Source organism: Carassius auratus, chromosome 29 (assembly GCF_003368295.1).
Source record: "Carassius auratus strain Wakin chromosome 29, ASM336829v1, whole genome shotgun sequence".
Taxonomy (NCBI): Eukaryota; Metazoa; Chordata; class Actinopteri; order Cypriniformes; family Cyprinidae; genus Carassius; species Carassius auratus.
In genome coordinates, this window is record NC_039271.1 from 9,878,270 (window position 1) to 9,903,709 (window position 25,440).

Genomic DNA, 25,440 nt, shown 5'->3' on the forward strand with positions numbered 1-25,440 from the left:
GATTACAATGAAAGCTTACGGTGTTCTTCCACAAGTTACAGAAAATGACCATGATTGTGCACCATTACGGTGGCTTCATTCATGATTCCCTATAACAAGCCCTCATTTTACTTTCATATCATGTTTTCCCTGGCAACAAATGAGAGTAAACTCAAATCCAAATGTGTATAAAAACACACATAATGTGCTTTGGTGGGATCTGCAGAACTTCAGAAGCTATCTGAATAATCACAGTGGATTTCAGTGTACAATTTATCACGAAATAAAACATGTGAACAGTGAAAACGCTCTGGATGAGGCTACAGGGAGGTCCTATTTGCCAGAGACACTCATACATGTAAAATAAGGTCAGAGGATGTCAGCAGCAAAGCTTTATATTGAAGCAGGACAGCAGAGCATGGGTTTGTTCACTGAAGAGAGAAAGGCTCAACTGTGCTCCATAAGCTTTCCAATTCAGCAGCATGAAAATCAAGACACTGATTCTCTTCATGTCTGCAATGATCTGTCAGTCCACAGCTTTGAGAGCCTCATTCACTGACATGGATATATCTGATTCTGAGCCCGTTCCAGGTAAGGTGATGCATTTCAATCGAAACGCTTGATAAATATATAAAATAAAAGCTTGTTAAGGAGTGCTTTGAAAAGCCTATGTTACTTTCCAGACTCCAAGCAGCACTATCTCTCAGTGGAGCGGAGGCAGTTTGACGAGCCCAGTTCTTCAGACGACGCAAGCCTTTGTTTTTTCTTCCAAGAAAAAGACGAATCGACACATATTTCCTGCCAACATCGATTACCACGCAGTAAATTCAACTACAACCCGTTTGGGCTGCGCTTTGGGAAGCGAAATGAAGCGCCAACTGACAGACCCAAACACAAGCACCTGCTGCCAATGATGATTTACCGGAGAAAACAGTCAGAAACTTCTTGAAAATCACATTTCTGTCAGTCTTCATCAGAATGGAAAACTGTGGGTAATTATTTCAGGCACGCCTTGCCTGTTATTATGCTTTTTTTTATTTCCCAGTCATGGAATTTTATGGCGCGCTTGTTTCAGTCCGTAATTGTATTTGTGCAATAAACGTTTTATTTTGTTTGATGGCTTCGTTAAGTAAATCAAATGTATTTGATTGTTGACACGGTGTGAATTGGGAGTTTAATTATTTAAAGTTGAATTATTTTTTTACAAATCGGTAAATATTATTTTGAATGAGTTTCAAACATTTTAATAACAGCTTTAGGTTTACAAGTATTTTTAGAGTGAGTATTTTCACCTGGCCGTTTGCTGCAGATCACTTTTATTCAATTCAGAACATTGACAAAAATACTTAAATTTCCGATTATTCAACATCAGTTTTTAAAAAGTTTTTTTTTTTTTATATATATCGTTTTCAAAACTGTTAGCTTAATGTGAAATGGTGCAAAAAAAAAAAACGAGAGAAACCGTTTTAAAATTATTATTGTATAATTTGCACACTTACTATTGAAAATCGTACAAGTTCCTGAATTTAACCACAGAAGGGTACAAAATATTTGTATTAGTGCATGAAGATGACAAAAACAGCTAACAGACAGATTTGAAAAGATTGATTTATTAACTTCTTATACACACTCCTATGACTGACACTTACAACATGATTCAGAAGAATGAATACATTTGTATCTATTTCACTTCAGTCCCTTCTCCTCTTCAGTTTAACAGAAAGCCATAAGAATGATCCCTTCCCTAACGATCACACTAAATGATGTCCAGACAAGAGAGGTGTTGGTTCTTTCTTCACTGCCCACGCAGAATGACTTGGTTAACAAGTGCAAGTGTGAAGAACCAAAGATCTTTCCTTTTGATCATTCTCTTTAGAAGAAGAAACATTCCACATTTTGGATTATTATGCCTACACTAGCCACCATGAAAAAAAGCAATCGTGTCCAAAAGCAAGTGATAAGAAGGAACCGACATAGAGAGCGTGTACAGATACAGAGGGAGTGTGAACAGAGTCGAGGGAAGCGGTGCAAGGTGTCCAGCGGTTGATCTACAGGTCCTTCAGGTCTTTCTGGATGCCCCACAGAGTGTCTGCGCTCTTCTTCAGCTGAGCGATCTCTTCATCGGTCAGGGTCATGTTGATGACGCTGCCCACTCCACCGCTGTTCAGCACACAGGGCAGGCTCAGGTACACCTCCTCACCAATACCATACATGCCCTGCAGAAGACACCATAGGAAACACATGAAGTGATCACTAATAATAATAATAAAAAAGGATGTTTACACATTTCATCAGTGCAGTTCTGTGACATGGAGGATCATGATTCTACTGCTACTGTAAACTCCGCTCACCTTCACCATGGTGGAGACAGGGTGGACCCTGTTCAGGTTCTTCACCAGGGTCTCAGTCAGGTCGGCCACACTGAGGCCGATGGCCCAGTTAGTGTATCCCTTCAGCCTGATCACTTCGTAGGCACTAAGAGAAGATAGCAGCAACTAATTAAGAATAGATATTTTATTTTCATTATTCAAGCCTGTCATGCAGTTTCAATCCTCGCAGCTGCCATTTCTTTGTTTCTGAACACAAAAGGAAAATTTGGAATACAAACCCTGCATCCAAATATACCTACTATATAGCAGTATGTGAGAGGAGAAGTATATCCAAAATTAATAGTATTTTGAAACCAGTAGGCGAAAAGTACCCAGATGAGATGAAGATTTGAAGTGCATTTCTGATTAACATTTTACCATCCCATAAGGTCATGGATTTGAGATGGAAGGTGCTGGTAGGTCATGTGACAGTGGCACAACGGGGGATATTGTATATAGAACCAACTTTTTAAAGTTTAAATCTAAACGTAGTACCTACTAGAAAGTACGTGATTTCGGTTGCGTCTTTTTGGAGCTGTACAGATGTGGTCACAGTGTAAACTTGAGTTTTAGTGTAAGAAATACTTCACAAAACCTCCTTTAGTGTTCAAATAATAATAATAATAAAAAAAGAGACTTCATAAGGGTTTGAACATTAAAATGTGTCTGAAAATTATTTTACCTTCTCAACAGCACTGTGGTCATCTAAAATGCATTGATATATATTCCCAATCAGTCAGATGACCAAAAAAAATAAATTTGCCCTACCTGTCCACAACCATCTTGTGAGCTTCCTTCCAGTTCTCGCTGTCTTTATCTGTGCCGATGTCAGGGTTGAGTTTCTGCAGGCTCACGCCAGCCACATTTACTCCACTCCATACAGGCACTGTTAAACACAAAAACAGCACTTTATGCCGTGACTGACTGAAATCACGCCACATCAAGCAGCAGTTCACATTCATCCATCTTATTCTTTCTACCAGCCCTTCATCCCCTTCCAGCTCCCCCGCTCACCGCTGGAGTCTCCGTGCTCTCCCAGGATGTAGCCGTTGAAGCTGCTGGAGTGGATGCCCAGTTTTTCGGCCATGATGTAGCGGAAACGAGCGGAGTCCAGGTTGGTCCCGCTGCCGATGACACGGTGCTTTGGCAGGCCGCTCAGCTTCCACGTCACATAGGTCAAAACATCCACTGTATGAACAGAGATCCACACTTACAGTTATAAATACAGCACAGGAGTATGAAAGGGACATATCTTTAGAATGCCATTTAGAATTTTGCATTCTTGATCTCATTAGGAGTTGCACAATATCTGGGGCTAATATTTTATTTGCCATTAACTATGAAAACATATACTTGTATTTCTTCACATTGGTTGTTGCGCTGCACAGGAAAGCATTGAGATTAAGCATGATGTGGGAGTGTGTTCGTTTGCTCACCTGGATTGGACACCACAATGAGGGTGCAGTCAGGACTGTATTTGACAATCTGAGGGATGATGTGTTTGAAAATGTTGACGTTCCTCTGCACCAGGTTCAATCTGCTCTCACCCTCCTGTTGACGCACTCCGGCCGTCACCACCACGATACGAGAGTTAGCGGTCACGGAGTAGTCTGTCAAGCAAATACAAATCATAAACATAAAAACTTTGGATACCTCTATTGAAATAAACATATACCTTCAAACATTTCAGCATTAAGGCACAGTTCCATTTACCACTCGCTGTTCATGGGCAAAATCTAGTCATTTCACTAGGTATGCATGTGATCTGGAATTTCGTGTCAGGGTGAAAGATTATCCCATGCTGATTTTGCAATCAGTTCAAGTTGTTTGAGCAAAGGCTGCTTGGTTATGAGTTGTTGTTTTTTTTTTGAAAGAGAGATGTGCTTCATGTGTCACTGCACTATTGACGATTTAAAAAAAAAAAAAAAACAGCAACTGACTTTTGTCTAAAATTTCACTATTGTGACCACACCTTATAACTTTAGCTCAAAAATCATAAGATAATGAGTGGGAAAAAAATGAGTCCATCTAAACTTAATATACATTAATATATCATTTATAATAATCAGATTTTTAACAGTAAGAGTCAGCCCCATGCAATGGAAGTGCGACCCACCCTTATCAGCCACAATCTTAGGGGTTTTGAGGAAAAGGCTGCCATGTTGCAGATCCAGCATCTCCCCCTTCAGTCTATCCTCCACAACATCCACCAGAGCCAGTTCATCTGCAAGCTCCTACAAGACCGAGAACAAAGTGTATGGAACATTATAATAGATTAAATAGCTGACACAATAATAGTATAAAGGTGTGGTGGTCTTGCATGCGAGTGAAATCTGCACAGGGAACGTTTGTGCCCTCAAGTGAAACTCCTGATTGCACAGATTTCTATTGCAACCACTGGATTTTGCCAGTGGAACTTCACCAAGCAATGGTAAATGTGATTCAATGTGATATATTTCGAAATATAAAAGCTTAAAATAAACAATATTTGAATACTTTGCTCAATACACAAATAAACCTTCATTGGTGATTAAGATCTCTTACCCGGAGCAGGATGCTGACGGCACATGCCATGCCCACCTGCCCCACGCCAACAATAGTGACTTTGTTCCTGGGGGGCTCAGCGGGGCCGCTGGCCAGAGGGGTGATCAGCTTCTCCATTACTGAGGCCATGATCACGCTGGAAGAATGGGACAGATCATGTTCACAAATGTAAACTATTAAGAGTGTACGATAATAGAAAAAGAAAAGTTCAGAGAAAACCACAGTAATCAGTGGGGTAAACCGTAAATGTTAACTAGGTAGAAGTTTCAGTTAAACTTAACATGGTCAGGCACCAAAGCTGGGTTACAACATTACTCCATACTGAGAAAATTACCATATCCTAAATTGCAAGCAGAGGCCCACACAGTAATATAATTAGCCACTGGAGTCAGGTCACTCTGCCCACCTTTGCTAATCTAGACAAACTACACATACACACAAGGTTATTTAGGCAATGTGTGCTCACTTTAGTCAATGACCATTTTTTTGTTCATTACAAGCACCAAAGAAAAAATCCATTACTGATATAAACTAAATTAAAATTAAGTTTATGCATCTATAGGGACTTTTAGAGAGACATTACACAAGTAGAAATTTATATTTAGACCGTTAGAATTCCATCCAATCAAGTTTATTCCAGTTGACTAGACGGTTTATGAGCTTGCAAAGCCTGACACACACAGCCTTCACGTGAAACACTAATCCTCAATGGGCTCATGAGGATTATGTCAGACATTAGATATATTCAAGAAAACGTCATATATTGCCACAATAAAAGGTGCATCTCTCCCTTGCCATAACACGGTCGTGTGCTTTTATATCACCCAAGATAAACCTTATCTTGGAATGCTGGCACTACTTAACATAACTTTCTTAATGAATGGAGAGCCTATAATGAGTGGATGCTGATAGCGCTTACTTTTTAATTATAACAACAACATATACATACATACCGTACATACACACTTCAATTGTGTTATGTTTCAATTATTTTATATATGGATTCAAAACAAGCATAAAATAAAGTTTAGTTTAAAATGTACACATTTTGTTAAAAGTTAAAGAAAAAATACTGTATAATTCAAATAAATATTTGCTCATTTTAAATACAATAATAATACATAGGTTGTTGCAATTTCGTATACAACAGAAAAATCACAAATGGTTAAAACTCTGAAAGAGAAAGTATTAAAACTTAATTTGGCGCTATTACGACGCAACTGTCCTTATGATGTCCTTGACGATTTGGACGCAACGATTGCGTTTGAAAACAAACGGTAAATTGTAAAATCATGACGGTAATCGATCTGCTCTTATTTTAAGCGTCTCGAGTTAATCACACATTCGCAGTTAGGCCTCGTTCCATCAGATCTTTCCAAACAAGTCCAAATTCAAGTTTAGCGTGCTCTGGATTCCTCCATGTTCACGCGTGCACCACTTAATCGTCATTGGCTGCTAATCTAACAATTCAGAATAGAAATACGATTGTGGCTTCACTTGTAATGCAACAAAAAAAACTTTTAACCTCGAGATGTGGTGCACGGAAGTGTTGCATTCATCACTGAGCAGCCGATTATCCGCCACTCTTCAATGTCAACGACACTGGTTTAACGCAATGCTAATCGAGAGAATTTATTTAGATGAGGCATATGCAAAGCAATAAAACAGCCATTCAAAGTATATACATACATTTGTAGCAGGAATGTTAAATAAGAATCCTTAGCTGCAGGAAGGGCAAGTGAGAGCCGCTGTGCACCGGTGAGAGAGTGCGTGCGCGTTCGCGTGACTCGTGGAGGAGCAGAATTTGAGCGTGGGGCGTTACGCAGAGAGCGTATGACCTTCTGCTACAAGTGCATGCGAAGCCCTTGATGATATGAGGAGTATGAGAACGACTGACCGGCCCACTTTCTCCTTGGATAGTTGTGTCAAGGATTTCACTGCCATCATCATACAAATACTTCCTCTTCACTGACCTTGGTGTTCAATGGCATCTGTTTTAATGCAATATTTGCCACATTAGAGATGTATCCCAGTCAGCACGATGCAAAGTTAAATATTACAGTTAATGTTTTGTGATCTTGGTTGCCCAATGGAGTAGGTGGAATAGCATGAAGGGTAATCTCTGTTATGCAACCGAGGCCATGAAAAGGTTTTGACCTGTCTAGTAAACACATCCAGAAGACAGCAACAAAATTAGTGAAACTTGTGGGAACTCAATTATAAATATATATATATATTTTTTCTTTTAATGCTTGGCTACTTTATGTAAAGAGGACATATAAGAAACCAAATGTTGAAATACACATGCATGTATGTACATAAACATGCTCTAAATTTTAAAACCCAAAAACTGTTTGATAAAAATTAGTGTTTCAAATGGTTTTATTTAATGTTGGAGCCATATAAATGTTTACTAAAGAGTGATGTCTATTATAGATAGATAGATAGATAGATAGATAGTGTTTGTGCTATGGCACCCCAGCAACAGTTTGCCTTCACATGAACAAACAATAGTTCCTTTACTCCTAAATATGGGGACCAATGAGGCTCCTGTTCCTCCCACTGGCTTGTCCAATAAGAGCATTTATCAGTCAGTGACATTTGAGCAGCATTAAGGGCCTTGTCATTATTTGCTAAAAGGAAGAATGTGTGTCATACTTTAAAATGGGGAAAAAGATGAAAGATAAATGGAGAAAGATGAAAAGGAAAAGAGCAAGAGAGAAGAGGCGATGTGTTTGTGTGTGTGTGTGTGTGTGTGTGTGTGTGTGTGTGTGTGTCACAATAAAAAAATAGGAAATTTAAAATTTGTATCATTATTTACTCTCCTTCATATGCTCCAAACTGATTTTTCTAAAATGGTTGATTTCTCAAAGATGTCTTGTGTTCCACAAAATAAAGAAAGTCATACAGTTTGGAATGACATACGGGTGATTAAATAATGACTGAATATTCATGTGTGTGTGTGTTTACTATTCCTTTAAGACAATCAAGCTGCCAAAGAACACTTCAGCATGGTTATCTCACATACTTTTTATCTTAACTGTGTCAATCCTGCTAAATTTAGATTTTTGTAGTCTAAAAATGACACTTTGTAAATATCCAAGGACAAATACAACCTTTCATGTCACTGAAGTTAGTTATCAGATGCTAGTTAAGAACTTGAAGTTAAATATTTATCTATTACCACGGCTGATAAATGTTTTCTGTTTAAACAGTGCAGTAACTGTGTACACATCATGGGTTTGCCCCTTATTGACATAATTAACCTCATTTTTTTCTCCCCAGTCAGTGAAAGAGTAACCAATCACTGCAGAGAGAGAGAGAGAGACGGTTCTTCATGAGGGTAATGAAGGCAGCTGGAACATAGGATATGTATAGGATTTCTTCCATGAGTTCTGACTATGAGCTGGCTCTTCAATCTCTCTCATGGAATATTACAGCGGCTGCCAATCCTTTGGTTATTAATGAACTCTTGAGACCCGGCGAGAGGACCGTATGCTATTTCAGACTGACCTTTATGAGACAAGGGTTGTGACAATAAAGAGAGACAGACACATTAACTCACACTCACGTGCACTACTCTCTTGTGAAGCTGTACAGGTTATGATCTCTTCTTCTGGCCTAAATGTTCTACTTCAGCCTTTATTATAAACTATTATAAATGTGGTAAAACTTTACAAAAAAAAAAAAGTTTCATTTGTTAACATACGTCATGAATGAAAAATACTTCTAAAGTATTTATTAATCTTAGTTGATTCCAACATTTACTAATACTTTATTCAAAAAAAAAGTTGTATCTAATAATGTTAGTTAATAGATGTGAGCTAACATGGACTAACAATGAACAGTTGAATTTTTATTAACTAACGTTAATACCAACGAATATATACTGTGACAAATGTACTGCTGACTGTTACTGTAGTTCATGCATTAAACACAGTTGACAAATGGAACCTTATTGTAAAGTACAAACAGTACCAAATCTTTATTTTTGTCAAATATGAAGCCAAAACTAAAGGTAAAGCATCATCATTACTGCCCAAGATCTCAGTACTGTAACAAAAATAAATGATTATTATTTAAAGTTGTAAATTAAACAAAGATAACTGTAGTATATTTTACAAGAAAATACCATTTCAGTTTTTCTACTTCAAAAAGTCATGTTTATTTAATTGTTACTTGCTGTTATTTTTTAATTGTTTGAGAAAACAGTTGATCAGTTTATTGATATTCTATTGTAGTTTGCAGTTTTTATTGTTTTAAAAGAGTTTTAAGTTTATATATATATATATATATATATATATATATAGAGAGAGAGAGAGAGAGAGAGAGAGAGAGAGAGTTTATATATATATATAAAATACACACACACTTATAAGTAAAAATAAGTTTATATTCTTTTATATTTTAAGTTTATTTTTTATCTTATTTCAAGCCTATAATAACTCTGTTTCTGACGTTCTAATTAAGTAACTTTCTAATTAAATGTTTCATCCAAACACTGCTGCTTTTAAATTTTTCGAGCCATGCCAGACTGAAGTCTAACAAAGTCAAACTGAACTTGTGTAATTTCACTGCACATGATCACAAGAGCTTCACAAATAGCTGTTGGAACCCTCTATGCACGTGTGTTCACTAAAAACAGCCAGCTGCACTAACAGTATTATGCACTCATGTGGGTTTTGATTTATTCATTCATTCCAGTTTGTATGATTTGTAAAACTAAAGTTCAGTTATATACCAAAGGCACCGTGAAATCATGTGCTTTCAACGCACTTTGGATGTCTTGATGCTGCATTACTCACTAGGGAGGTGAAGGTGCATGTGGAGCCATTACAGAATGAATGCATTAGTGCCAAAAAAAGGTTACACTGAAATTTAACTCAGAATCCCATAACCTTTGACCCTCAGCATCAGTGGCTTAGTGAGAAAATCAGAGAGCATTCGTTTCTCAGAATTCAACTTCACAGTCCTGCCACTGCAAACCACATTAACAAGACAAACCTAATGGGATATAATGACAAAAATGGAGCACACCGACTATCCCCTTCCACACTTATATGTGAACACCCAGTCCCTCGCTCTCAAAAACTCATGCACTCTCATAAAGACGACCCAAATGTAGGCACACTCTGTGAAGTGAATGACCCCTCTCTGCTTGGTGTTCCTCTGATAGTCATGAGGTCATGGGTCATCATATTCCTGTTGCTTACATCAAGCTGATGAGGAAAGAAGAGGAGAGAGAATCCAGGGGCATTGTGACATTACAGTGAGACTGAGCAATCAAGACCCTGTGGATACCACATCTCTTAATGTGACTGAAATATTCTATAAAACATTCAGAAATGAAACTAATTAAAAGGTGAATTCAAATGATATTCCAGAGCAGGAGTTTGAATCTTGTTTGCTTTTGTTAGCAGAACTGGTATGACCTAAAATGTGTACCTGACTTAATGCTTACCTTTCAGAAAATGTCATAACAGCTTCACATGTAATTACTATTATTATTTTTTTAATTATTTAAAATTTGAATAGCTTTTAAAGATCATGTTCTTTCTTTAATTCTTAAATGTTATGTTTTTGTTTTAATGATACACTTTTATTTAATATATCTTTGCATTAGCATTTGTATCACAATCTCATAGTTTTTTGTATTATGTATGTACTATTCTAGAATTTTGAATTAGCCTTTATTAATATAATACATTATAAAATATAATCATTTATATTCTAGTTTTAATTTTTTATATGCTTTTGTCTTTTATAAGTATTTTTTCAATTTTAATAAAATGTTTATTTGCATTTTATTTTCAGTAATTCTAATATTTCAGCTTAAACTTATAGTATTTTATTTCAGTTGGGTGCCACAGCAACATTTGTAATTTTCATTTTTTGTGTTAATATTGTATTAGCTTTATTTCAATTAACAACAACTTTTAATTATTTTTAGTTAACGATAAAAACAATGAAACCCTGTTTTATTGCATGCAAATAAGAGTATATAATTAAACTACATATAAAATACGTGCATACCAATATTACCTAATTATAGAAAAGTTTTCTACATATATTGTCAAAACACACAATGTCTACACTAATGTCAATAATACCCAAAATTATATTTCTAGTAGATAAATACATTACTTTTTGTGGTTTTAGTTACCTAATGAGAGCAAAACAGTTTGACAAAACACACAGGAGTCACATAAAAATCAACAGATGTTTAGTGTGTGATTGATTTTACTCTAATATTCATACAGGCACACAATGTCCCTGGGAGAACCTACTGATAATTAAATACTGCTTTCAACACTGATAAACACTTCAGGGACTGGAGTTTTTTGCAAGTGGTGAATGTGGAGGAAATCTCTGACTTTGTTTAGTTACTCAGGATACTGCTGATGAGAGAAAAGTCTAGCAGTCCAGGAGACCCATCTTCCTCTTAAGGGACTCGGGCATCTCAGGGGGCGGTGGACGAGGCAGACGGAAGTACACCTTCACCGAGTCATAGATGAACCACTGTAGAGCGGTCAGTGTGCCAATCATAATGATTCGAGCAAAAAGACCCTTCCACACACCTGTGGGAAAAACAGTGCCCACATCAGCATTCATTTACACACAGAGTGACTAGACCGGTTACTTAAACTGTGCTAATCTATCCCTCCTATCTCATTTCATGACACTTAAACATGCCAATAATTAATCATCTGAGATAAAAGAACAAAATGAATTGGTCATTATTCATTTCTAATGAGATTCCTATGATACGGAGCTGATCTAAAGGGAATAAACATTAGACAACAGCCTCCTCTTTTGGTAATAAAGGGTATTACATCCCACTGTAACCTCACTGAAAAGGTGCTTCAAGGTCTTTTATGAACAATATAATAACAATAAACATGTATAAACAGTTTTTAATCAAATAAAAAAAATGAGAAGGTGAATAAACAATATTATACTTTCGTTTTTTTGTTTGAGGGGAAAATTGATTCAGTATAATGTATTATTTATTTTTTAAATACCAAAAAGAATGGGTTCTTTCCTGAGAACTTGCATTCATCCATAAGTAATTTAGCCTTCGCTATATACATACATATATATATATATATATATATATATACATACACAAGATATATATACACACACACACTCATCTGTATCTTTGATCAGCAAAGTATTTATCTGATCTGCTGTTGACTATTATGTTTTATATACGTGTCTGACTCACCTGCGGGGCCCAGCCTTTTCAGCACCTCAACAGCTGAACTGCCGCTCTCTTTATTCAGTACAGACACCACAGAGTCAGCGGGATGGGACACCACAGCACAGAACACGCCAGCTGAGAACAGACATTCAAGGATCATTATTTGGATCAATCTCTATTGATGCAAACTTGAGCAAGTTCTCTTTTCTGATATATATACACATCATGCTAACCTGTAGGTCTAAATATTTCTAAATTGTACCTAAGGGCCTAACCACTTTTAAAGTTAACTTACCAATATAACCAGCAACGAAGGTCACCACCAGCTGCTCAGGTTTGGAGCACTCACTACGCGGTTTTGGTACTATGTACTTGTACAGCATCTCCACGGTTCGCTCGAAACAGGCAAACTTCATCATGGTGTAGGGGATCTGCCTCAGCCACAAGGGATAAACACCTTTATAGAACCTGCACAGACAATAACACCCACAATCAGGACTCCAGCATGTTTTTGTCTACTAAAGAACCTTTAGGTTCTTCACGTAACTAACGGTGTTGATTAAAATGCCTTCATTTTTATGAATGTAATGCAGTCAATGACTCACATTTTGTACAGTTTGGTTAGCCTTAACACTCTGGATATCTTTTTAGAGAAATAAACTGTGCTTGATGCGTTATATTTATTCAAATATAAAACCTAATAAAAGTTAGTAATTATATCTGAAAAAAAAAAAAAAAAAAAAAGATATATATATATATATATATATATATGTGTGTGTGTATTACATATATAAAGAATATTTTATTTATTTATTTATACAATATATAGCCCTGTATAAACATTTAGAAAATACATTTGCCTCATTTTAACTGTTATTGGAAATAATGAATTTTTGTACAGAAAAGGTAAATATGGCCTAGATTCATGAAATCTCCTTAATTAATTATTATTAAAGAATAAATATTACTGAAATAAAATGTAGCATTCATTTCATAACTCATTTCATTAACAAAAACGTTTATTTGGTATGTTTTTTGACCTCCAGGGATTATAAGTGTGGCCCCTGAGTGACTAGTACCAGAGGGTTAAGGATCTACTCACGCTTTTAGCCCCTCCTCAGCATGCATTTTGGGGGCGCACTCTCTCAGGGTGTTAGCATAGCCAGGCTGCGTCTGGATACGCACTTTACATGCTTCCATAGGAGCCAGTGCAATATCAGCAAAGAATTCAGCACTGGCAGATGCGGCCAGATACACTGAAGTCCTCCACAAATAAGCATTCTCCTGCTCGCCAGACCAAAAAACAAACAAACCAAAAATGACAGCAGTTAGCTGGTGATCTATCACAAATAAATGTGCAAAAACATGTCAAATTAAGCATTTTGGAATGATATTTGCAGGTTGTCTTTGTATCCCAAAGACGACTTACCTCTCCAAGCATGTCATTGTACAAGACCTTAAAGACTTCATAGAAACCAAACTTGCAAAGGCCTTGCATGGAGTAACCAATAAATGTAGGAGCCCACCCTTTGCCCAGCCCCCTCAAGCCATCCTCTCTCAGGGTGACTGAAAATCCATTGAAAATAGACTTGTACTTAACCGGGTCCACCTGGAGGACAATAGAAATGATGCATTTGCCCAAGTCAGGTTACACAGTCAGTCAAAACAAATTGGTAACTTCTCTAGTGTAACATTAAAACATCGAGAAACTAAAGTAGTAAAACAGACACCTGTATGCGGCATTTAATGAGGTCGAGGGGCACGACTGCTGTGTGTGTGAGACCACAGCTCAAAATCCCCCCGAAACCGCAGAGGGCGTAATATTTATTTGACCCATATTCACAGCTCACATCTGCATCTGAGGGACAAAAACACACATTCAACAACAAAACTGCTCGCCAACATCAATACTGTGTGTGATAAAACAGAGGACAAAACTGTTTGAATTAAGAAACAAAATTGTGCATTTCAGTCCGATCCAAATTATTTATTTCTGAACCGGATACTGTGCCTTTCTCGAGTTCAACTCACTAATTCAATGAACGGTTTGCAGCAGTTACCAGTAAATGACTGAATAAATTGAGTTTGTCACACAAAACTATGGCACGACTGCAGAAGACTTCCATTATTTATATAAATTATATATTCTTTACAAACCATTTGAACTACAATCATGATGATTTTGCAAGCTTTGTCCTCACTTATTGCAATTGCATATAGAAACCAATCAGCACAAAAATGTCTTCTTTTGTGTCCCATGGAAGGACGAAACAGGTACATAAATGATATTTGGGGTCAACTATTCTTTTAACAGGAAATAGGTGTCCTACATATTCAAGTGCAATATTTTCTTGAGAAAAAGGGTCTAGGAATTAACAGGCAATCATGACAAGGTAAAGTCTATTAGCCAGACGCGTAATCCTCGTGGAAGAGGTGAATTCTTTACGAATGGAATGACGAGCATTCTGACAGTCGGAGTTCACTTTAAATATAGTAGAATATTTCCACTCGGCATCATCACAATGCCAGCAAGCCAAAAATCTTACAACACATAATAACTACCATAAAAACAATACAATTATCTATTTTGCACAAAAGTCATATTCCATGTCTACTACTTTCTGCAACCAACTTTCCAATTCAGAAGATAAAGAAGAACTTCTTACCAGCATAAGCTGCTGCAGCAAGTTTGCGTTTTATCGGTCGGCTCTCTTGTTGCTGATCTGGTTTCATGAGAAACCGAGGAGTCTGGAAAGGATTCGACCGTGCCAGCTGTGTAAGTGTGGTTGGGTACATTTTCACCAGGGTTTACTGCTAAAAGAGACAGGTGACATTTCAAATCAAACAAAACTAAGCCGATTGCTTCGAAACATGGCATTTATCTCTCATTGAAAGAAATGGTCCACTCACTTGGTTGTAAAGAAACGTTGCCTCCTGGGTGCATCAGCGGCGGGCGAATCTAAGACATCAGATGACCTCGGACTAAATCACCCTGACCTTCTGTGACGTCATCACACGGAGAACGAACACCTATTCATTTCAAAGAGGAATTATGGGCCTCACTAGCATTCATAAAAATGAGCAATAAAATAAAAATACACCACTTTATTGGTGTAAATATGTGTCCAGGTAAATTATAGTAACTGATGGCTGAGTCTCATTGCAAACTTCAGCTCATGGTAGCGTGTGTGAGCTTATTACGCACAGCAGTGGCTGGTGTAAGGCGATTAAACTCAATGAGACGGTCTATTCCTGGACCTTGCAGAGTTATATCCTCCTTACCTATCCCAGATCAAAGTAAGGTCAGCCTTTCCAGTGTCTCTGTGAGGAACTGCAGCAAACCCATTCGCTCAACCTGAAGACAATGCATTAGGTAGAGGAAAGTGCTAATAAATAAGGTCAAACATATACACGAACTTATCCAAATAAACCAGCCAACTGAGACATAGCTGATATGAGGTAAACCGCTTTATTAAACCATATTCTGGCATATACATAAAAAGTACCTGAAAGCACCCAGCTTTCTCTCAGAAATCTACAGCACCTTATGAAAATTAAGTACATTTTCAGAATACTGAATCGTTAATGCATCAATCTTAAAAGCAGAGTAAAGGGCATAACGCTGGCCATTCTACTCCTTGTCCAGTTCTACAAATGTAACATATCAAGTATCAGGGTCTTACAATGTCACTTAAACTTAGAGAGTATATTTTTTCAAATTTGAGAACTAGACAGTCGAGTTTTGTTGCAAACTCTCAGTTAGTGTTTAGGTTGTTCAGATTAATTGTTGACATTTTATAAAACTGCTTGTAACGCCAAGTTCCTGAAAATTATTCAACAAATTTATTGAAAATATTTGTATTTCCACAACATACACAGATACTACAAGGGCCTTCAATGTTAAGATAAGGCACCTATAAAGAGCTACATGTGAAAATAAATGCAAAAATATGGTCACAAGTAGACACTAAATGTGGTTTACAAACAAAAAATGTGTATTTAGCCAACTCCTTCAGCACTTCTACTCACATTCATGGACAGCACCAACATTTATCTGGAAAATAATGTACAAATGAAACACACACACACACACACACACACACACACACTATACAAAAGGCAAGAAAAGTGACTGTTAAAATTAAAGCCAGGCCTCATTTGAAAGAGGGTATGAACAGACATGATGCAAAATCTGGAGTTTTCTGTCTTTCTGTATGAATCTATAAAGATCGCAGATAAAAGTCCACGGCTGCCGAATCAGCAGAGACATACTGGCTGAGTACGATAAAGAGGGAAGAGTGGGGTGATCCGCATAACATTCATTTGCTGGTGCTATCATCTGCTCCACTCTGCTTGAAGAGTCCAATCTCATTAGTCTCCATGGCCTGGTAGACAAAGAACAGGAATCCAGCGACCGCACTGAGTAGCAGAAGCTGCACCCACACTGGCAGGCTGCGCCGCGCTCTGCTCTTCACAGCAGGGGGCGCCGCGGGCTTGGAAGCGGTTAGAGGGACTGCGGTCACACGCGGGACAGATCGGGTCTCAGTGTAAGTGGAGGAGGAGCTGGTTTCTCTGAGCTCCTTAAGATGGAGACGGGATTCATCCAACCATGAGTCACCGACCAGGGGCCGGCCAGCTGCTCCTCTGATTGGTCGGCGACAGGTGGCACTATAAAATAGATTTGAACTTCATTTAAGATGGATTCTCTTAATTTTTCAAATATAAAAAATAAATAAAAAATAAAAATAAAAAAACACTAAGAAAAATGCACAAAAAGACAAAAATAGAACATTTTGTAAACGTACTTTTGTCCGTACGTTTTAAAAATGTTGGTTTACAGTGGTTTATTTGCAATCTTTTGGTACTTTTTAAGATTAGCTGAAATTACCTGTTGTTTGCGTATATAAAAATTCAGTTTTAAAGTTCACAACACTCATTTGGTTCAGTTATTTTACTCCATTTTAATAAAATGAATGCAACTCATTCCTAAAATCACTTGAATAAACCTCTATTATAAGCATGTTAATATTTTTTCTGTTTTTTTGGGAGACAAATTCAGTGTGATACAACGATCCACAATCTATTATAAAAAATAAAAAAAATTGCTATTTTATCATTTTTTTTCCCCTTTACATTTGTATAAGTTTAAAGGGAGTTTAAAAATATTATTATTTAAAGATTATTTAAAGACATGGACACACTTCTTTCTGTTTGATCTAGAAACCCCTTCCCTCCGTACCTGATTCCAGTAGGAGTGCTGAGGTTTTCACTGGGAAAGATCTCTTTAAGCACATCTCTCTCTACCGTCCTCGGGGTCTGATCAATAGCCGACACCTTTTCAACCTGCGCACAAAGACAGCCACAAAGATGTGAACACTAGTGCGGGATATAACACCACCACAAACATTGCAATGCTGAAGATCAGTTACAGCTTTCACTTTAAAAACAAGAGAAACTTGTTTCATCACACCAACTCCGTGCATAACCTAAGTGTCTCTAAAATCCCAAGTTTCATCATTACCTTTACACACCTGTGGAGCCAAAAACCATAAAGCTCATGAAATTACCATTGGTGTCTTTGGCGTCTCTGTCTGGCTGCTATCAAGTCCTTGGACAGAAGTTATTTGGGGGAAAAAAAGGGGGTGATTTTGGACTGTCTAGTCCTGGTCTTCGGTGAGCCAAAGCTCTCCTGATAAACCAACAATGTAAATTACAACTTGAAATTAATGTAACATTGTAACCTATTACTGAGTGACACACACACACACAAAACAATTACCAACTCTATTAAATGTGATCCTTTCATTCTCAAGTTGATACCTTGTCAGCAGAAGTGGCACCGTGTAAACCAGATATGGTTGACTGGTAAGGAGTTGTGACGTTTTAGTGATTCTGCACAATCAGTTGCAGACATAAACAGTAGGAGCACTCTGAGGGTTTGGGATCCTTTGGCTCTACCTTTAATGACACCATTTAAAAATTCAAATAAAATTAAAAAAAATAAAACTGTGGCACTAGAAAAATGAGCTGCATCATGTTCATGTGTGAGGTTCATTCTGGACCTACCAAAGGTTGTGCTTTCACCCTCACCTGAGGAATAAAGACCTCCTTCAATACTAAGGGCTCAGAGCAATCCTAAGAGACATGACCTCCAAACCTGTGGAATTTTCTTCTGTTGAACACAAAATTACATTTTGAAGAATGTTGGTAACCGAATGCTGGTAGCCATCGACTTCCACAGTATTTTTCCATACTATAGAAGTCACTGAAAACCTGTTTAGTTGCCAACGGTCTTCAAAACACCATCTTTTGCGTTCCGCAGAAGAAACTCACTCACAGATTTAGAACAACTTGCAAGTGAGTAAATTATACAAATTTCATTGAGAACTTTGTTTTGCCTTTTATGTCAAATTTAGATCTCAGACAAGGGCTTTTAAGCAGGAAGACACCTCATCAGTAACAGGAGCCTCATTCAAATCAGTCTTCGATGAGAGCTTTGACATCTTATCTGTGAGCAAAGGTCTGGGCTCTCTTCTTGTTGGCTTGAATATAAAGGACAAAAGCATGTTCATAAAGCAAGGATGATATTTTAGACAGTTGGCACTAGGCCAGTTTCATGGCCACCTACCACAAGTCCTGTCCTTCTCCTGTCTTGAGTAACATGATGAGAGCTCAGTTCTCCTGAAAACACCACACATGCATACAAACCTCATTAACCATTGACTAATAAAGTATATTTCAGCTTTGGCTCATTTGTGAAGCAAATAGGAGCTCAACCAAACCCTGTACACCCGTCTGCAAACCCAAATAGGTTTTTAACTTTAATCACCACACACAGAAACCCGGTGACGCACATTAATATCATAACCACAGATTGTGTTACATTGTCATTGCTTGCAGGAACTAACTGATCCAGCCTGTGAGAAGATCTCTGCAACTTTCTCTTGATGTTGGATACTGGAAAATCCTCCTCCTGCTTATGTGCCTCATCCTCCTACACGTCGCACAATGAAAGGTCTAGAGTTTTCCATACATGAACAAATGGCGTATCTGAATTCTCAGGTGGTGCTACTGAACCCTGAACAGATAATACTGGGAAAATATGCAGGCAGGAATATCAAAAAATTGCAACCAAGTATAATAGACAACAAACTTTTTTTTTAATAGTAAAGGCTTTGATGGGAGCATATTATTAGCTATTTGTTTACAACTGACTTGAACAAGTCTACACAGAAATGCAAAACCTTCACACAGGAATGAGAAAGTAAAGTGCGCCTGGAGGAAGGGAGGAAGGAAGAAGATAAACCGGATTAAAGTCTGGGCCAAGTTGGAGCTAAAGTGAAAGAGAGAAGGGATATGGAACGGTAGGAGTGCTAGCTGTAATTGAGATCATGTGAACATATCTTCAGTCTGCAGAGTTTGCTTCATTTGCCACATACGCACAACTTCTGCCAGACTGATCAAATCGGCCTTAGGCTAATCATTTACTCCTGGAACCAGATGCATTTCTGAATAAAACAACATAAATATTAATGACGTTTTTTTTTAATGACTAAAGAAGCATGATCTCCAAAGCTGGATTTATTTGATGACGAAGGGTAATTTGTGCAATATTATCACAATTTCAAACAATCGCTTTCTATTTGAATACATTTAAAATGCAATTTACTCCTGTGATGGCAAAGCTACATTTTCAACAGCCATTAAAACCAGTTTTGTATATCTGCCACCTCAGTCCCTAGATACCGACAGCTAGAGCTCGACCACCCAAAAGGCAAGGAAAAGTACAATGCACAAGTTTGGTCCTCACCCTGTTGTGCTGGCCACTGCGTGTTCTGCTGGTCACTGGGGTTTTCCCTCTGCTCCTGGTCGGTCTCTCCACAACTGGGATCGGCTCGGCCTCTACATCCGGTTCAGGTTGGGGCACAAACACAGGAGCTGGAGCTACCGTTTCTGACAAACAGGCAAAGGAGCATTTTTTAAACATTTATTTCTATAAGTATGTGCTTAAATAAAGGGATGTTTTTGCCCATTACCTTCCTCCTTGTCGCTGTACCGGTCCGAGTCTGTGTTGCCATTCTGGCTGCCGTCTGTCTGTGATGTCTCTGAGGGAGGGACCAAAGTCTGAGGAGGACCTTGATCTAACAGCTTCTGAAGCCTCTTCTCGTAAATCTTCCGAGTGGACGCTGATGAGAAAACATTGGTCAATGTCAGTGTCAGATAAGTAGACTTCTTCGGAGCATGACAGACAACGCTGCTGAAAAATATCGTCTGATTTAGATGAAAATTTATTTGCCCGTTGAAAACAAGCAGTGAGAAAGTCAGCTGCTTTATCGGAGGAGCTTTCTAACATCCATTTAAGGACATTATAACCATTCAGGCCAGAGTTGGATAAACATGCAAAGCTGGATGCTAGGTGAAACTACCGATTTAATGATAGCCTTGCACAGAACCACAATTTTTTGTTGTTGCTTGTTTTGCGCGGTGACAAAAAGACAATTTGTGTGTATATTACATTTCATGACGTTTTTATGGTATTGTATTATATTTCATGTCCATACATGTAAAAAATTTATTTCCTGCCTTATGCTTATAGGTCATTGTACTTTTTTTCTGGCAACATTTCAGTCTGTTAAACTGAAATAAATATATATATATATATATATATATATATATGGGGAATAAAAAAATTCAGTACATATCTTAAAATATTTTGTATCACACAAATGCTGTTTAACATAGTGGCACCATTTTTTGCAGTTACTTTTAAGCAACTGTTGCCAGGTTTTTTTTTATTTTAAGGAATATATGAAGCCAGTCCTCATCCAACAAGTGAAGTTCACACACACCCCAACTTTTTTGCTGTTTTCATTGTGTCACGTGGCTGCAATTAAAGATTATTTTGATAATCGACTAGTTGGTCGACAATTTTTTCGATTAAATTGATGAAAACTCCTATTTTCTTTCATTTTTACTGACAAAAACACACTATTCCACTTTCTTCCCAATGTCCTTAAAACAAATGTGTCAACTGAATGCAATGAAAACATACAGGGCTTAATTTATTAGACCACCAAATTCTAAAAATGTCATTTTAATTGTTGTAATAAGAGGGCCTTCTTTGCCTTTGATAACTGCTCACATGCTTGCTGGCATTGTTTAGGGCAGCTTGGATCACATACTTTTTCAGCAGGAGCTCATTCTGTTTCCTCCAATATTTGTAGATGCGTTTTGTCCATAGAAATGTGTTATTCAGTGCTGTAATTTGATGCGACCGGCTTCAGTTGTACGTGCACTGTGAGCAGACTCAACTAATTGACAATGAGAATCATCCAATTAAAATAATCTAATTTTATCGATTAGTTGATGCAGCCCTACAATTATGCTCGGTGTAAGTGCCCAAATACTTACGGTTAAAATGATACATTTTCTGCAATATTTACACTTTACAGGGAGTTTGAATGTAATAAACGGCTCACCAACAATGGGTCCAATGATCAGGCCATACTTCAGTAACAGGTCTTTCAAAGCCTCGTTGCTCAGTTCAGTGACATCTACATCCTCTGGACGAACTTTGTCTGTTTTCCTGGTGGCTTTCTGTGAAGATGATTCAGTGAAGAATCAGTTCTGTGATTTATCATTTTCAGCTTAATATTCACATGCACTTTGCAAAGCTGTAGTACAAAAAAAAAATAAAAAAAAATTAAAGAAATAAAAAAGGCATGAAGGTAAAGTATCAGCGCTTGTTAAGCAATAGGTGCAAGGTAGTTTCAAAGGAAAATGAGGGTACATTCATTACATCCCCCAGACCATAAACATACTATACACACTATTGCCTTTTTGAGAAACTCAGGAGCTTAGCGCCAACTGGGTGGAGTTTAAAACAAGCCCTATTAAGAATACACGCCTAGCATGTAAGTACAGGAGCAAATGTTCATTTGAATAAACCAATCAAGTTAAATTAGGGGGTGAAAAAAAAAAAAATCTATAATGCTAATGCAAATTTCCACAGAGATGGTGGCATTTGAGACTGAAGGCATTGCAAACAGACTTTCGGAGTGGGACAAAGCATGAACAATGAAAATCCAGCCACATTCCCTGGTGTCGAGTCTCGCTCCACAAACACGGCCATGTGACCGAGGAGAAATGGTGAAAACAGTGAAGAGAAGGAGGAGAGAATTTGTTACGAGGAGCAGGAGATCGTGAAGGCGCATGAGCTTCAGTAAGGGGCCTTCAGAGGAGCTGATCTGGAACACTGCCTGTTCAAAAAAAACTTTCATAATGACAGCATTCCAGCAGCATGGAGGGAGAAAAACCTTTCCTTAGTCCACGGACAACACCCTCACGCCCACAAAATTTTGTACATCGTGACTTTTTTTATATTTTGCAGTATTTTGTCAGATTAAGCTTTTGCTTTTCTGACATTTCTGGTTCCAAGTTTCAGATCAGCAAGATTTATGGGCCATTGCAAAGCATAATCTAGCCCAGATACTTTTACAATGGATTGAAGAGGTCGAACATGAGATCAAACAACGGAATTCTCAAATTCTCAAAAATGAGAATGATGTGCGTTAATAAAAAACATGCCAAAGAGGAGCGTCTCGCACGTTTCTGAAATTACTCTCTGAGAGACAGTAACTTCAAAGCGGAATGCAACACACACATCTGGCAACCGAAGCAGAAATTCCTCTTCACAAGAGAAGTATTTCCTTAATAAAGGGACCAAACCCACTATAAAAACAGCCTTGTTATACGCTCATCTTATTATTATATAGTTCCCATTCGATCAAGTCAGGTGTTTACAAAATAAGGTCCAATGACCCCCACGGGGGACAAGAAGTGTTTTTCTGTGCAGAAAAACATTATTTTTATATTTATAATATTAATTTTCAAAGTAACTTGCATCTTTACACATGACAGGCACACACAGCGATATATACTATGCACACAAGAGCTGCCATCTAAATTTTGAAATCTAAAATCCCTGATTTAAGCGATTTGTTTACCAGCTGAACTTAGAGTAGGCTTTCATACCTGATAAATACTTACTGGCATGTTTATTGCTAAAGAAAAATATCTTAGCAGGCAAGATGAAAAGGTGGTTAATGACAGAGAAACTCCCATTCAGGAAGAGTTCACAATGACAGGCCACAGTACCTCATTCACTGGCACTGGAGTAGAGAGGTGCCTTTAACATCAAACATCTAACCTTATGTTAAAACAAAAGGAGTCTGTGTAAGTTAGTTGTCTGGGTGGAGGGTTCAGGGTTGAGGTAATCTGGTTCTCAGAAAAACTTGAAACTTGTAGCATTCACTCTAAAAATGTATAATGGAAACAATAGACACATCCTTAACTGATAGAAAAACTACGTTTATTCAAAAGCAGTCTGGCTTTATAATGAGTTTATGAAATTGCTATTGGTATTAAAAAATGAGAAACAAATACAGAGGGGGGAAAACGCTCTCACTTCTCTAAGACCAGGTGTTTAATTACTTCAGTGGTATTTATGAAATCACCATAAATATCATATCAAATATCAAAATAAACATATCAAAACAAAACCGTGTGCGTTTTCTTTAAAATTACCATGGTACGCTAGGTACGAATTACGTACGAATTTCCACAGTATGGATCTTCCCTGAAGTGTACGTTTCATGTGACTTGAATGGACACGCCTGAAACAGATGTCGAACGGATGAGATAACAGCAGTGTAAGATTCCTGACACCTTAAAATCTCTGCAAAGTCATGCATTTATGATTTTAAATACTTGAATCAATTGAAGACCCTCTTGACGCATTTACGCGGGAAATAGGAAGTCTGAGTAGCGTTCGAATCGGTTCTTTCGAACGGTTAGCTTGAAACCCCTGCTCTAAAAACGATTCTTTTAAGACACTACGTAAAAGCGTGGTACCATATTTTTCTGCACGACATGTCATTACAATAAGCGTTCAAATAAAGCGAAAAAATACATTTAGCTGTTCAGACTACATTTATCGTTAAATGTGTTAACAAACATGCGTTTTGATTAGATCTTAAGGGCGTACCATGAGCCCAAGTTGGGTTAGCGAGGATTCAACTTATAAAAAGTCATTTAAAACCAAAATATAATTTGCATTTGCGTCAATCAATGGTAAAAACATGATCAAATATTGTCAGTATATTTTAATCTAATATTATTCCATTAAATATATGCTGAGAGTGTGATAAATTACATATACATATATTTATAACATTTATGTTGTGTAACACTTCTATTCTACTAATTCACTGTCGGCAAACGAATCGTTCAGACAGGTTTTGTAATAACGCTCAATTGGTTCACTGAAATGATCCAACTCAAAATAACGATTCGTTCACGAATCGGACACCAATTGTAAAACTTGCCGTGCCATGCCGGTTTGTTTTCATTTGTGAGGCATGCATTGGAAAACCGGACACTTTTGTCATTCATTTTACTTAATCTGATAATACTGACCTCTTCACTTTACTCTAACCTCGAGCATCTTTTTGATTCAACGGATAAAAATCGCAACTGCAAATTGCATCAAATTCTGGTTCGTTTTATATGGAAATCAAATAACCAGCCAAAAAAAAAAAAGCATGCATTTTCAAACCAAGCAAGTCAGATCAACAATCAACCAACCCACCCTGCCAGAGCGGCTCCTGTTGGAGACCACGGGGGCTGGAGGCAGTTCCTCGTCGCTGGAGAAGACATCCGGAGAGCCGCTGCTCTTTTTGTTTTGCACGGTCAGATTCTTCAAGTACAGCTGCACGTACACGTCCTTCTTCTGGTCGCCGTTCGGCAGAACCACATTATGGGCCAGCAGTGCACTTTTAAGCTTATCTTTAGTGAGCACAGACGGGTCCTCCAGAAATTCCGACATGTCTGTTAGCTTGAGCAGGACACTATCGCTGGCGGAGACTGATTTATTTTATGGGATCAGTGACCATCTTAGAAAAGAGACCCCTATTGGACGCGTTCCGCAGAAAGAAGCGCTCTGATTGGTTGTTAGACTATTTAAACTCACTAGCGATAAATGGACGGGTTGAACCACTCGTTTATAAAAGATAGATCAATAAAGATTTGATTCGAATTAGAAAAGTGGACTGGTGGGCATTTGAAGAGCAGAACATCACAGCATTACGTTATTTGTAATATAACTTAAAAACAAATAAATTAAAACTTTTATATTATCTGATAAATAAAAACTAGTGCTATCAAATGATTTATCGCGATTAATGGCATTCAAAATAAAGGTTTTTCTTTACAAAATATATATGTGTGTACTGTGTATATTTATAATGTAATTAACACATGCATGTATATATTTAAGAAACATTT

General features: G+C 37.6%; 4 protein-coding genes across 4 annotated transcripts; 1 reads left to right on the forward strand and 3 right to left on the reverse strand.

Annotated features, from left to right (window-relative positions):
• Nucleotides 1-402: 402 nt before the first annotated feature.
• Nucleotides 403-1,096, forward strand: LOC113048613 (uncharacterized). The gene is made up of 2 exons (XM_026210481.1): nt 403-570; nt 663-1,096. Exons 1-2 carry the CDS (start codon nt 462-464, stop codon nt 926-928), a joined length of 375 nt encoding a protein of 124 aa, XP_026066266.1. The 5' UTR covers nt 403-461; the 3' UTR covers nt 929-1,096.
• Nucleotides 1,097-1,569: 473 nt separating this feature from the next.
• LOC113048028 (L-lactate dehydrogenase B-A chain) lies at nt 1,570-6,748 on the reverse strand. Its single transcript, XM_026209528.1, has 8 exons — nt 6,582-6,748; nt 4,893-5,028; nt 4,465-4,582; nt 3,785-3,958; nt 3,363-3,536; nt 3,117-3,234; nt 2,331-2,454; nt 1,570-2,195 (listed from the first exon to the last, which is right to left on the reverse strand). Exons 2-8 carry the CDS (start codon nt 5,019-5,021, stop codon nt 2,028-2,030), a joined length of 1,005 nt encoding a protein of 334 aa, XP_026065313.1. The 5' UTR covers nt 5,022-5,028; nt 6,582-6,748; the 3' UTR covers nt 1,570-2,027.
• Nucleotides 6,749-11,098: 4,350 nt separating this feature from the next.
• LOC113048673 (phosphate carrier protein, mitochondrial-like) lies at nt 11,099-14,892 on the reverse strand. The gene is made up of 7 exons (XM_026210528.1): nt 14,763-14,892; nt 13,827-13,993; nt 13,526-13,705; nt 13,199-13,380; nt 12,392-12,564; nt 12,121-12,231; nt 11,099-11,470 (listed from the first exon to the last, which is right to left on the reverse strand). The coding sequence occupies exons 1-7, from the start codon at nt 14,890-14,892 to the stop codon at nt 11,307-11,309; spliced, it is 1,107 nt and encodes a 368-aa protein (XP_026066313.1). The 3' UTR covers nt 11,099-11,306.
• A 654-nt stretch (nt 14,893-15,546) lies between these two features.
• Nucleotides 15,547-25,029, reverse strand: LOC113048029 (lamina-associated polypeptide 2, isoforms beta/gamma-like). The gene is made up of 6 exons (XM_026209529.1): nt 24,746-25,029; nt 21,576-21,693; nt 20,133-20,282; nt 19,907-20,049; nt 17,336-17,439; nt 15,547-16,764 (listed from the first exon to the last, which is right to left on the reverse strand). Exons 1-6 carry the CDS (start codon nt 24,980-24,982, stop codon nt 16,416-16,418), a joined length of 1,101 nt encoding a protein of 366 aa, XP_026065314.1. The 5' UTR covers nt 24,983-25,029; the 3' UTR covers nt 15,547-16,415.
• Nucleotides 25,030-25,440: the final 411 nt, after the last annotated feature.

Bases quoted from the DNA above. Each gene is read 5' to 3' on its own strand.
- LOC113048613 (XM_026210481.1), top strand. From the start codon at position 462: ATGAAAATCAAGACACTGATTCTCTTCATGTCTGCAATGATCTGTCAG. The intron at 571-662 runs GTAAGGTGATGC...GTTACTTTCCAG, and splicing joins TGATTCTGAGCCCGTTCCAG to ACTCCAAGCAGCACTATCTC.
- LOC113048028 (XM_026209528.1), bottom strand. From the start codon at position 5,021: ATGGCCTCAGTAATGGAGAAGCTGATCACCCCTCTGGCCAGCGGCCCC. The intron at 3,959-4,464 runs GTGGGTCGCACT...TTTGCTTGACAG, and splicing joins TAAGATTGTGGCTGATAAGG to ACTACTCCGTGACCGCTAAC. The intron at 3,235-3,362 runs GTGAGCGGGGGA...TGTGTTTAACAG, and splicing joins AGAGCACGGAGACTCCAGCG to TGCCTGTATGGAGTGGAGTA.
- LOC113048673 (XM_026210528.1), bottom strand. From the start codon at position 14,892: ATGTACCCAACCACACTTACACAGCTGGCACGGTCGAATCCTTTCCAG. The intron at 13,381-13,525 runs GTAAGTCGTCTT...TCTGGCGAGCAG, and splicing joins ACAATGACATGCTTGGAGAG to GAGAATGCTTATTTGTGGAG. The intron at 12,565-13,198 runs GTGAGTAGATCC...TTGTCTGTGCAG, and splicing joins GCTGAGGAGGGGCTAAAAGC to GTTCTATAAAGGTGTTTATC.
- LOC113048029 (XM_026209529.1), bottom strand. From the start codon at position 24,982: ATGTCGGAATTTCTGGAGGACCCGTCTGTGCTCACTAAAGATAAGCTT. The intron at 20,283-21,575 runs GTGAGCCGTTTA...TTTTCTCATCAG, and splicing joins GATCATTGGACCCATTGTTG to CGTCCACTCGGAAGATTTAC. The intron at 20,050-20,132 runs GTAATGGGCAAA...CCTGTTTGTCAG, and splicing joins GTACAGCGACAAGGAGGAAG to AAACGGTAGCTCCAGCTCCT.